This window comes from Elgaria multicarinata, chromosome 5 (assembly GCF_023053635.1).
Source record: "Elgaria multicarinata webbii isolate HBS135686 ecotype San Diego chromosome 5, rElgMul1.1.pri, whole genome shotgun sequence".
Taxonomy (NCBI): domain Eukaryota; kingdom Metazoa; phylum Chordata; class Lepidosauria; order Squamata; family Anguidae; genus Elgaria; species Elgaria multicarinata.
In genome coordinates this window covers 2,839,090-2,852,963 of record NC_086175.1, presented here as the reverse complement: position 1 = coordinate 2,852,963, position 13,874 = coordinate 2,839,090, and the positions used below count along the sequence as shown (strand labels likewise).

Below are 13,874 nucleotides of genomic sequence, written 5' to 3'. Positions count from 1 at the left end.
CTGGTACAAAACAAGGTTGCCCACTCTCCCCGTTACTCTTTACATTAGTTATCAAATTTTTGGCAGACAAATTGAGAAGTAATGCTCAAATTAAAGGAGTGAAAATAATGCTCAAGCTCATTTAATCAGTCTATATGCAGATGATATAATTTTAGTAACAGAACACCCTACAGAAGATGCAATAGCCATAAAAAAAGAATCAGAGACTTTTCAAAACGTATCCGGTCTTAAAGTATTTTTTTTTTCTAAATCTGATTTATTATGTTATAATGTCAACCCCAATACACAATTGGCTACTTCTAAAATAATGGGCATTCCCCTAGTTAACTCATCTTTTCAATATTTGGGAGTCTAAATTAGTAAAAACATCAACAAAACCTTTAGTAATAATTATGGTAAAATTTGGAAGTCTGTGCAAATTGACCTAAAAAGATGGAATTGTTTAAACCTTTCATTATTAAGTAGAATATCAACAGTTAAAATGATGATAGTTCCTAAATTCACTTATCTATTTTATGTTCTACCAACAGAAGTCCCAATTAAGATCTGGCAAACCCAAATTGAAAAAAATATTTTTAAAAGTAAGAAGCGTCGTACCCCAAAACTCTTAAGATACAGGCCACTGGATGAAGGCGGTTGGGGAGTCCCTAATCTTAAACCGTATTATGAAGTGTATCAACTTAGACACCTCTTATCTTTTATGAATGACTCACAAGAAAAGCAATGGGTACAAATAGAAAGATCTTTATTTCAACACCTAGACCCACAGATTATACCCTTTATTAAAAAGGATATCAGAAACGCCTTGAAAAACCAAAATACACTTCTTAAAGCGCCATTGAAGATATGGAAGTACAGGAAGGAGGGCCTTATCCCTGGAATTTCACCAATGATACCTCTTCATGGCCATCCCCAATTTCAAAGGATAGACAGACCCATAAATAAAAAAAACATTAAAAGAGACAAAATTATTTAGATTAGGAGATTATTACAAAAATGCACAACCTCCTCCACGAGAATTGTGGACAGACAAACTAAGGAATACAGACATAACCCGGTTTCTCTGGTATCAGATTAGCACATTTATAAGAAAACCAATAATAGTACAACAGGGAACCAGAAATCTAACAGAGTTTGAAACAATATTGATAAACATGGATGAAAAAGAAAAGGGACTAATATCAAAACCATATTCACTACTAATCTCAAAAGATATGGGATCACGCCAGAGATTTGGGAAACAGATTGGAATTTACAAATAGAAGAAGCACAATGGTCTGCTATGTGGGGTAAATTTCCATATAAGGCCTCCTCAGCATGCTGTAAAGAGTTATCCATAAAGTTAATACAAATATGGTATCTAACTCCAGCACGGATAGCCCACATGGATAAAAGCTCATCACCACTCTGTTGGCGAAAGTGTGGATTGGCTGGTTCATTTCAACACATGTGGTGGGAATGTGCAGGAGTTGCTGACTTCTGGAAACAGGTCTTTCATGAAATTTCTACTATAGTTGGAACAGAAGTTAATGCGACCCCAGAATTACTGCTTTAGGGTGGATTCCTGCATTGAGCAGGGGGTTGGACTCTATGGCCTTGTAGGCCCCTTCCAACTCTGCTATTCTATGATTCTATGAATTAGCCCTTTTGCACATATTCAAAGATACCAATGAACTAAAAAAGACTTTATAGGATTCTTGCTGATAGCAGCCAAATTATTAATAGCCAGGTGCTATCGTCAATAGGATTGACGATACAAAATCGTACAATATAGTATGGGAACTTGCATTATCAGAAAAACTAACACAAAAAAATGAGAGTGTCGAGGGGACTGAAAAAATGGGAAACTTTCACTGCTGATTGGTGGGACTTCATTACATACACAAATCAAGATGATGCGACAATACAGGACCCAACTGCCTTTCAAAATTTGTGATTTCAATGAAAAAAATATTGATAGCAAATTGAATGAGCTCAAAATTATTATCATTTTGTATATTTCTGTATCTTTCTTACTGAAGTTGAAGAACATCATAACAAAATGTATTATATCATGTATGGTTTGGTATATTTACCCATGAAGTTGTGTTAAAATTGTTTGTAAAATTGTTTTAATATTGAAAATAAAAAAGAATTTATTTTTTTAAAAAAGATTTGTTACGTATTTTGGGGGAAGCTGGGCCTGTACAAAAGGAATGGCCTCCATTTGAATCAGAATAGAACCAGACTGCTGGCACTTAACATCAAAAAGGTGGCAACACAGCTTTTAAACTGACCCCTTGGGGAAAGCTGAAAGAAGTTGGGAAACAACTGGTTTGGGAAGAATCATCACCAGGAGATGAGGGTGAATTTTTTTTTTATTGCCCAAATAATAGAGATAGACCATATACATACAGTACAACATGAAAGCCAGTAAGTTGCCAGAGATACCTGTAGAGGGTATCTTTGACTCACCCACCTTTGACTTGCCCACATTTTGTTGTGTTACAACCTGGAATTAAAATGGAGTTAATTGGGCATGTTTCCCATTTGATTTATATATACAACATACTTAACACTATGAAGGTGCAAAATATTTTTATTGTGGCACAAAAGTTAATTAAACAAAAACAAACTGGACACACACACTCCTGAATGAATACTTGGTGGAAGCACGTTTGGCAGCAATTACAGCTGTGAAACTTTTAGGGTAAGTCTCTGCCAGCTTTGCACATCTGGATATTGCCCATTTTTCTTGGCAAAATTGCTCAAGCTCTGTCTGGTTGGATGTGGACTGTTAAGTCTTGCCACAGATTCTCAGTCAGATTGACATCTGGCCATTCTAAAACATTCAGGTTATTGTTTTTAAACCACTCCAGTTTAATTCTGGCTGTGTGTTGAGGATTATTGGCCTGCTGAAAGGTGAACCTCCACCACAGGCCCAGGTCCTTTGCAGACTGAAACAGGTTTTGCTCTAGAATTGCCCTGCCTTTGGCTCCATCATCTTGCCCTCAATCCTGAGCAGCTTCCCAATCCCTGCTAATGAAAAGCATCCCCACAACATGCTGCTGCCACCACGCTTCATCGTGCAGACGGTGTTCTCAAGGCGATGAGCACTGCTGACTTTGTGCCACACAAGTTTTGCTCTAAGGACAAAAAGTTCAATTTTGGTTTCATCAGACCAGAGAACCTTTTCCCACACGTTTGCTGTGTTTTCCACATGCCTTTTGGCAAAAATCCAAATGGAATTTGATATGGGTTCTCCCACCCCCAGCAATGGCTTTCTTCTTGCCACTCTTCCATAAAACCCAGCTTTGTGGAACATCCAGGTGATGGTTGTCCCATGGACAGTCTCCCCCATCTCAGCTGTGGCTCTCTCCAGCTCCTTCAGAGTGACCATGGGCCTCTTGGATGCTTCTCTGACTAATGCTCTTCTTACCTGGTCACCGAGTTTTGGTGGATGGCCTTCTCTAGGTAGAGTCAAGGTTGTGCCATATTCTTTCCATGCTCCAGGGGTTGTTCACAGTTTGGAAGGGGGGAATTATAACCCAAACCTTTTTAGTGCTTCTCCAGAACTTTATCCTGGACTTGTTTTGATAGCTCCTTGGTCTTCATGATGCTGTTTGTTTAGATATGCTCTCCAACAAACTCTGGGGCCTTCCAGAAACAGGTGTATTTTAGCTGAAATCATCTGACACTTGAATTGCACACAGATGGACTCCATTCAACTAATTATGTGACTTCTGAAGGCAGCTGGCTGCACCAGAGCTTATTTAGGAGTGTCACAGCACAGTACCTAGGCAATCAAAACCTCTCCATTTTGTATTTGTAAACCATTTTGTAAAACATGTAGATCCCCCCACTTTAACATTATGGACTATGTTGTAAATCAGTGGTAATAAGTCCTAATTAACTCCATTTTAATTCCAGGTTGTAACACAACAAAATATGGATATGTCAAAGGTGTGTGTGTGTGAATACTTATGAAAGGCACTGTATGCACAGGAGTTTCTATGCTAATACTAGAATCAAGGCAGGGGAGTTGAAGTGCTTGGTTTAAAATGAAAAAGACAGGTGCTTGCTTATAACTGTAGTTCTTTGAGTGGTCACCTATGGATTCACACATATAGCCAAGGAATTTTTGGTGGGAACTGTAGCGTTACCCACATTTCTATTCCCTTAGGTATGTCTGCGTGAGTATGTCTAGAGAGTACAGAATGTTGGAGTGAGTGGGTGTGGCTGGTGATGCTGTGGAAAGGGGAGGAGGAGTTTATATATACATGGGGGAGCTGAGTGGTCTGAGGGGTTCGGTTGGTGATTGGGTTTGGAGCATAGATGTGTTTAGCTGTGTGATTTCTTGTCAGGAGTTGCGTGAGGAGTGAGTGAAAATAAGATCATAGGGACTAAGGATTGTTATTATTAGATTTGTTACAACCGGTATTCTTAAGAATAGGCAGGATTTGAATAGAATTTGAAGGAACTAAGAACTGTAAACAACAATAAACATTTTCTTTATTTTGCTACCATAAAACCACGTGTCAGTTTGGCTGTGTCTCCTGCACAATTGGTTCATAAATAAACACATCACATTAAAAAAACCTTCAGCCTGCTATATTCACAGAAAAGCTTTTTCCAAATTTCCAACAGCACCCTCCCACCCATGTTCCTCAGCAACTGGTGCACACAGGCTTACTGCCTCGAATACTGGAGTTAGCACACAACCATCAGGGCTAGTAGCCTTGATAGCCTTTGCCTCCAGGAATTTATCCAACCCCCTTTTAAAGCCATCCAAATTGGTGGTAATCAATACAACTTGTGTTAGTGAGTTCCATAATTTAATTATGCGCTGTGTGAAGAAGTACTTCCTTTTATTTGTCCTGGATCTCCCACCAATCATGGGGTGACCCCGGGTTCTAGTATTTTGAGAGAGGGAGAAAAATGTCTCCCTCTCCACGTTCTCCATACTATGCATCATTTGTACACTTCTGTCATGTCTCCCCTTAGCTTCGGCTATTGGGTGGTATAAAAATGTAATAAATAAATAAATAAATAAATAAATAAATAAATAAATAGCCTCCTCTTCTCCAAGTTAAACAATCCCAGCTGAGGTAACCTTCCCTCATAGGAGAGATGCTCCAGCCTCTTAATTATTTTAGTTGCCCTTTTCCCAGCTCTATAATATCCTTTTTTAGGTGTGGTGACCAGAACTGTACACAGTATTCTAACTGTGGTCGCACCATAGATTTATGTAAGGGCAGTATGATACTGGCCATTTTATTCTCAATTCCTTTTCTTATAATGCCTAACATGGAGTTACAGCAGTTGCACACTGGGTGGACATTTTCATTGAGCTGTCCACCACAATCCCAAGAACTCTTTCTTGTTCGGTCACCGCCAGCTCAGATCCCATTAGGTTATACTTGAAGTTGGGGATTTTTGCCCCAGCGTGTATCACCTTACACTTGCTTACATGAACACATGAAACTGGTAGGCATTAGGCCCGAAGCCAAACCAAAGGATTGATGACAATATGGAAATATTTCTGACTGATGGCAATATGGAAATATGCATACTTCAGATCCATGAATGTGAACCAGTCCACTTTCCATAGGAGTGGGAGAATGGATGCCAATTTATTTATTTATTTTTATTTATTACATTTATATACCGCCCCACAGCCGAAGCTCTCTCCAATATGACCATATGGAACCTCTCTGGAGATGATAAAGGCATTCATGTCCCTGAGATCTAGGATCAGTTGAAGTTCTTCAGCTTGACAGTGCCAGTTGAAGGCAAGCGAACAACAGTCAAGGAAGAATACAAGGTATTCTTGTATTCCATAGAGTGGAATACAATGAATGCCATAGAGAGTAGAATGCCAAAACCTGGGATGAGTTGAGTGCATTGTCAAGGAAAGCATGCTGAGTTCAAAAAGCCAAGAAGGTAAGAGCATTGGAAAAGCAGCAGGGAGCATGCAATAAACAGGGGTGTCGAAAGTCCAGGTCATAAATCAAGAGTTCAGTCCGAAACAGGAATGCAAGGAATCTGGCAGACAAAGACCTGAGCTAGACAGAAGTTTTGTTTCTAGCAAGGAAGCAGAGGTTCTGGAAGGCTTATCAAGTTTGTATGCTTCTGCCCACACCCAGAAGCATACAAAGCCCACACACTCTATTTTGAAGGGATTTAAAAACAAACAAAAGCATTTTAATGCTCATATTCCTTGGAGCTATTTCTTTGCAGAAGATTTGTATGGTTCCACATACAACAAATGAGATGTCAAGTGACATTGCTCTTCGGATCCACACCATTTGGTGACACAGTCGAAAAAATCGTGTCTGAAGTTGGATGATCATTCCCAAGAAAATCTTACCATGCCTGAAAACATATAGCTCCTTTCCATATTGTGTGTTAATGAAATGCAATGACACAACATCCACATGTTGTTCATTTCCCTGTCTCATGGCAATCATAGAATCATAGAATAGCAGAGTTGGAAGGGGCCTACAAGGCCATCGAGTCCAACCCCCTGCTCAATGCAGGAATCCATAAAACATGATCACAGAAATCCACATGTCATGGCATCCACATTTTATTACTAGATGTTGTTGGAGTGCAAGGGGTGGGGGAATAGCAGCAGTCATATGTTTTCTCAGCATCAGTTACTTTTTTTATATAATGTATACGTTCTTAGATTCTCTTGAATTCAGTAAAAATGTGACACACCAGAAACACAACACAATGTAATTTGAGTTTTGGGAAGCCAAATAAAACAATTATCTTTTAAAACAGAATACTTACCATACAATGGCTAATCTTGGAATAGTAAACATTAATGCTGGTTCGTAGTCATCAATCATGTCTTGGGTAAGATATCCAAGTTTTAAAGCTCTAAGCAGAACAGAATATTAAATCGTTTAAACAAAATGATTCCATCAGCTGTACTCTTGAGCAAGTGATATTTGGATATAGCTGTATGTACAGGACACCAAGGCAGCGAGTTCATATTTCAAGGTTGAAGATACAAGCATGGTTGGCCAGCCACATTCAAAGAGAAATCCAGCCTCAAAAGAGAGTCCTGAGTGAGTTCCAAGTGGAATCAATGATGCTGTTTTTAATTGTACATTGACTTCCTGCCCCTGGGCAAGCTATAAATGCTTGTAATAATTTAATAATATTTCTGAACCAGCTTATACCTATCGTCATTCCTACTCTTACCTTACATAACGTTTCTTTTGCATTCTCTCACAAAGCAAAATTATATAACATCAAATATTAGCAACTCAGTAATGAAGTACACTATGTATGAAACATAAAAAGTTCAACAAAGCAAAACAATATGAAAGCATTGATAAAGGGGAATGCAAACAAATACCCATACATGAAAAGTAAATGCATAAGTAGAAAACAAGATGGTTGCCAGTGTCCAAGACATACAAAATGAAAATTCAGTGTTGAAAAAAAAGATTAGAACACTTTTATTTAAAGAAAAAGTTGTAATGTTTCAAAATTGTAAAATGCCTTGGATTTGAATACATCCCTATAATTTTTTTTAAACTCTTCTTCTTGTATTATCTCTCCAAATACAAACACAACGCATCTTTTTTGCATGGCCTCTCCTTCCTTACCAAGATGAAGAGCAAACCTTATTATTTTTTATAACTATAAAACTATGATTGAATGTAACGCATCATAGGTGAAATAGTTGCAAGCACTTTTCTGCAAATGGTTAATAGTCTGCGTAGTGCTATCATGGATAAGTTCCATAACAGTTATGCTTCTGCAAGAGAGATCGCATGAGCAGATCATTAGCTTTGCATTTGGTTTCATTCTTCTCACATGGTGCTGTAGTGCAGATGTAGAAGAGTCTTCTCAAGCAAAAGACTCCTTCAGTGAGTGGGAAGGCACCTTTGGAACCAAAATTTTAGTCAACTCTGCATGTTGCCTTAAGCAAGGTACTTTGTCAACAACCTGAACTGCTCTTTGTCCACCTTCCCTACCCAACAGCAGAAACCTCTGGGTGTGTCTGAGGGAAGGAAAGGGTAGTATAACAGAAGAGCCAGTAAAAACAATTTCTATGTGTCAAATAGGATTACCAGTTACATAAAAGGGGTAGGACTAATATGAAAACAATCACATTAGGTTAATCCCTAACAGGTCATGCCTGGCTCCCAATTCCTGTATGAAGGTTGTTTATATATATGCCCTTAGTCAGAAAATGATCCCATGGCAGTTCACAAAACACAATACTTACTTATTTTATTTATATTCCATCTCTCTGCCCACCCACAATGGCACTCAAAGCAATTGCAAGATAGTTCAGAGAAATTTAAATCCCTGTTAAAAATAACTAATTGTATAAAGTGCCTCAACAATTAGGTATTATATTGTGCCAGTTCAGCTGCACTGTGAGCATTTCTACACCAGGCTAAAATCCTGCACGCTTACCGGGGCTTCTGCTTTTGGATTCCTCGCAGGTTTAAGATTGGCTCTTTTTCATGTGTTTTCACCTTTTTTTCTTTCTGGGCAAATTCTATATATTTTATTATACAGTCACTAGATGGTGCTGCAATATAGCATGACTCTAAAACTTCACTGGAAAGTTATTTTGCTTTGAAGTCTCTTATCATGTTTTCCTCGGAGAGAATTAAGCCACTATAATGGCCAGAAGGGACAGGAGGGGCCCTGGAGGTTGACAACACCATGTAAAAGGCCAGCAAAAAAACACCAGTGACCAATCATGAACACACAAGAAAAGCCTTGTGTAGAAATGCTCATAGAAACCTGCCTGTCCACCTAAATATTGCTAAGGGGCAAGTCTAGAGATAGCAAGGTGCAAGGTTGTTGCAAGTGCAGCTAATTACCAGTTAATAAGGCAGGGAACTCTATATGAGAAGAACTTAAACTTCCCCCCTCTGCTCTTGTAACCTGGTGATCCTCCTACAGGGAAACTAGGTGTAATAAATGGCTTTTTGCTGCAAAGTCTATTTTACCACAAGTGCCGCATAATATTCAAAGCAAAACTCCACGTAATCATGGTTTTAGCATGATCCTGGAACTCCTACAGGTCTTCCCCAAGATGGGGAAAAGTCAATGTGACTCACAACCTTTGTGGTGGACCTAAAGGATTGGAAAGTCAAAGCTCCTTAGGGGCACATCTCTCTCATTGCAAACAACTCTCAGGAAGTGCCAATGGACGATGCAGCAGGATTCTATCAATAGTTCATCACATTCAGGAAGGGGTATATTTGGATTTCCTAGTTTTGTATTTTAAATGAGAAAACCCTTGTTAAAACCCATTTTTTTTGTGGTTCATTTACCTAATCCACAGATGGATATGGTTTCCAAAACATGACTATCAACATCAGGTATATTTTGTAAAATGGTCCCATTAGTTTAAATGGCAATTTTGATGAAAATATATTTGCTTTTCAACTTAGATACAACCGTCAAAGTTAGAATGCACTTGGTTTTTGAAAATTGCTTACCTCTCTACTGTTTCACAAAAAAGCACGATTACCTCTTGCTGTACATAATATTCCTTTGGTGACTTTACAGGTACCATAGCTGACACGTAACTATGAAGGATAAAATAATAATAATAATAATAATAATAATAATAATAATGCACTGTTGTCATTGCTTGGCAGTTTTACTGAACTGTCGTCACCTGATAGACTACTAAAGCATAATGGACAGAGAGCAAAAGCCAGGAAGTCCCCATTCATCTCATACTTCAGCCATAAACTGATGAGGGCACCAGGCAAGCCTTTATTTTCTTAGGCCTCAACACACATACCTTCTACAATATAGAAATAATATTCGTCAACCATATAAGGATGTTGTAAGGATTTTGGAAATAATGTTGTTCTTTGAACACATGTAGGGGAGGGAACCCTAGATAAATGTTCTTATTTTAAAAGTTAACTCTTCATTTCAAAGGAAATAAAAATACATGTTTTTCAGAATTAATTAAATACGCACACACCACAGCTAACATAAAATACCCACAGTTATTTCTTAACTGCACAATGTAGAGCATAAGTAAATAGGAAAAGAAACAAAATATCACTATCTGATAGATTTGTAAAAGAATGGCAAAAAAGTTAAAATAATTCATTAGAAGTTGGAAAGCATAATCTATCCAAATGTGTTCCAAGTGCCAAACCAAAAGACTGGCTCAACTTTGCCAAATTTCCAAATCTGTTAGTATGCACCTCAGTTACAGGATTGATTGGATAAAAACAGACAAAAAATTGGATGATATTTAAACAATAATGTGTTTCAATCCTTAAGTAATACCCCATGGGCCAACGAGGAGCAAAAGCTTATTATTTATTCCTATTTAAAAGGTTGTTGAATCTAGCCTAAAAAAATCAAACAAGCTTAACAGTGTAGAACAGAGACAACATGTCAGGGGTGTTCTCCTGTTTCACCAGCTGCCTACTCCAACCACATTGTTGCCAGTAGGATCAGAGCCCTCACTTCAATCAGGAGGTGGGAGGACAGAAGCAGCTCATGAGTGGGGGGGGGGGGATTTCCAGCTCTCCCCACATAGGAGCCAGGTGCTGTTGAGGCAGAAACTTGGCACAGTGTGGAGTGCATCCTAAATGAGCACTTAGCAATGTACTTCAGATGCACAGTGATGAGGGTCAAAGACAAATTTGAGGGTATCAAGAATGTGGTGTTGTGAAGAATTGATTTGTCAACTTGCTATATGATGATGCTTTATTTATCTGTCCACTTTGATTTGTACTGAGCTAGAGCAACTAAACTATAATATTAAGTCTTAGATTTAAGTCACTAGCAGGGGAGTGACAGCACAGGCTGTGGTCTGCACCATGAGAAGGAGAGGAGGCACGCCCTCCCTGCACTCCTCATCACCACTACCAATTGGATATCTTCCTTTTGCCTAGCTGCCTCCACTAAAACAGCCCTACATCACCTGTAACAATGTTATCCTCTGTAGACTCCCTTACTGTTCCACCAGCCACTTTATTCTAATGCAGTGGTTCTCAACCTTCCTAACCCTTTAATACAGTTCCTCATGTTGTGGTGACCCCCAACCATACAATTATTTTCATTCTTCTTTACGCGATCCATTGTCATGGGATGGTTTGCTAATGAAAATAATACATAACAATAGCTTTAATAATACAAAAGATGATACATGACATAGTTCAGTCAATACAGTTTCCTAAGACCATCGGAAATATGTGTTTTCCGATGGTCTTAGGCGACCCCTGTGAAAGGGTCATTCGACCCCCAAAGGGGTCCCGACCCACAGGTTGAGAACCGCTGTTCTAATGGGTAATGTGGTACGGCATGGAATGAGAATCAACGCATCAGACCAAAATGAAAAAAACAACAAATTTAGACTTTACTAAAAGTTTTGAAAAATAACATTGTAATATCGTTAATGGTGTTTTAGGGCAGCGGGGAGAGAGTTTAAAAAAGCTGTTTTAGCAGTAAACTATAAGAGCAATTAGGATATGAAAATAAAATGGAAAAATGCATCCATCTAAACCTAGGCTAGACAGTTTCCCTATTTTAGCCAAAACCTAGCAATAGTGGCATTTATAACTTAGTGTATTGCACTGCCACGTCCAACTTTCTTGCTTTCAGCTCAACCATTTTTGGCTGTAAAATCTCTGGTCTTTACAACACTTATTTTACAACCCTTACTTCCTTTGAATAAATTTAATTGAAGAAAATTGAAGAAATCAAGGCAGATTTGGACTAATGGCTTAAGCTGCAATCTATACCCACTCACCAGGGAGTAAGTCCTATTAAACTAAATGGGAATAAGTAGGAATGTGTAGGATTGTGCTGTCAATGTTAAACCTTTCTTGTTCAAGAGGTTCACAGCAGTCAAAATGAATACATTCTCTCCAAAGGAAACTTCTATAAACTCTATCAGTGGCATTCTAAAGGTAGTATCCTATAGTGTCAAATCACTAACTCAAATTACGCTGCACTAGCAGAAGGGACTTCTAGCATAATGTCAGTAGTGTTAGCTTATATTACTGGATTTCCCAGAAAACCCACTGTGCAAGCTAATGCTATTAATGTTGCAATAGAGGTCCCTTACACTAGTGCAACATAATTTGTGTTAGCGCTTTGACATCGTAGGATACTGCCATAAACCAGCAAAAATACATAAAATGTACAAAACCTGTCAAGCAAATTCCTGGAGAAGTGATGAGAATTAATCAGGAGTCAAACATTTTTGGTAGGTGTGTAAACCTATAGCTGACTTCTGGAAAAATACAATAAAAAGGAATCTTGCCTTGATAAGAGGAATGGTTAAGGAAGTTTTGGCATAGGGTACTTGTATTTACAGGTACTCATTATAAACAAATATGGGATGGATTAAAATCTGATAGAGTACTAGCACTTGGCGTTCCCAATGTATTATCCAAAGGCACTACTTTTTCTGCAGATACCTCCCTTGGTGCTTGCCAGGATCGCTGTCCCTTCCAATATAAACATTGTTTTATATTTAATTACTTTTAAAACCAAAACTGGGAGGCTGGCATGTTGCAAAGTGATGCACTGGCCTCCACAACCATCCTTATTTCCAAGAATGTCTCTAGGCCCCATGCGGACTCCAGAGGCATTCTTAGAAAATAAAACTGGCAGGCAGCTGCAGATACGCTGGGCTGGTGAGGAGACAAAGGGTATGTTTTGCTTGTGCTGAGTATGTATTGCTTGTTTTTGTGGGGTGGGGTGTGTGTATTAGCTGGTTTGATTGTTCATTTTGGTACGAAGTGCATTTTGCCTGGTGTACGTACTTGTAGTTTGCTTCAGCTTTGGAGGGGAGGGGGATGTGTATACGTGTTTTGTCAGGGGGTTGTGGGGGTGGTTTCGGTCTACATGTGTTTCTCTGAGCATCACCAGCTTGCCTTCTGTCAATGCGGGGCAGCCTTTGAAGATGGTTCGGAAGCTGCAGCTTGTGCAAAATGCAGCGGCCAGATTGATAACTGGAACCAGAAGGTTTGAACGTATAACACTGATTCTGGCCCGCTTGCATTGCCTACCTATATGTTTCTGAGCCCAATTCAAGGTGCTGGTTTTAACCTATAAAGCCTTACACGGCTTGGGACCATAATACCTGACAGAACGCCTCTCCTGACATGAACCTATTTATTTATTATTTATTTATTACATTTCTATACCGCCCAATAGCCGAAGCTTTCTGGGCAGTTCACAAAAATTAACCTACCCATACACTGCGCTCAACATCTAAGGTCCTACTCCGAGGGAAGCTCGGAGGATGGCAACAAGGGAGAGGGCCTTTTCAGTGGTGGCCCCCCAATTATGGCATGATCTCCCTGATGAGGCTCGCCTGGCGCCAACATTGTTATCTTTTCGGTGCCAGGTCAAGACCTTTCTCTTCTCCCAGGCATTTAACAGCATTTAACAACATACGCTAAGTTTTTTTTAATGGATCCCAGAACTGCTGTTGTTTAAATGGATACTGTTGTTTTATAGTGCTGTTTTTATATTTTTGATGGTTTTAAATTTTGTATACGTTTTAATGTTCACTGTTTTTAACTTTTGTAAACAGCCTAGAAAGCTTCGGCTATGGGGCAGTATATAAATTTAATAAATAAATAAATGGGTATTTTGTTGTGCTTTGTAGGGACAAATATGCAATTCAGCATTTGGTACTCAGTCACCACCTGTGTTTTACTCCGTTTCTTGGCCATGTTTCTACTCTCATCTCCTGTACTGGTACTTGTTAGATGTTGCAGGACAACTGGGCTATTTTGATTTGCATCCAGCACCTTTGCCTACCTACCTAACTGACCACTGGAAGTTTGTGGAAATGAGTGATAGGAAAAGGTGGACAACACCAAACTTAAAAAAAAAAATCTGAAGGAGAAAGTCCTTTT

General features: G+C 38.9%; 1 protein-coding gene across 1 annotated transcript in view; it reads right to left on the bottom strand.

Moving 5' to 3' along the window:
* Window positions 1–13,874, bottom strand: part of ZFYVE28 (zinc finger FYVE-type containing 28) — an 89,133-nt gene that overhangs the window by 40,545 nt on the left and 34,714 nt on the right. The window contains exons 5-6 of the mRNA XM_063125900.1: window positions 9,465–9,554; window positions 6,778–6,867 (exon numbers count right to left, since the gene is read on the bottom strand). Of these exons, the coding sequence (XP_062981970.1) occupies window positions 6,778–6,867; window positions 9,465–9,554 (180 nt within the window). The remainder of the gene's footprint in view (window positions 1–6,777; window positions 6,868–9,464; window positions 9,555–13,874) is intronic.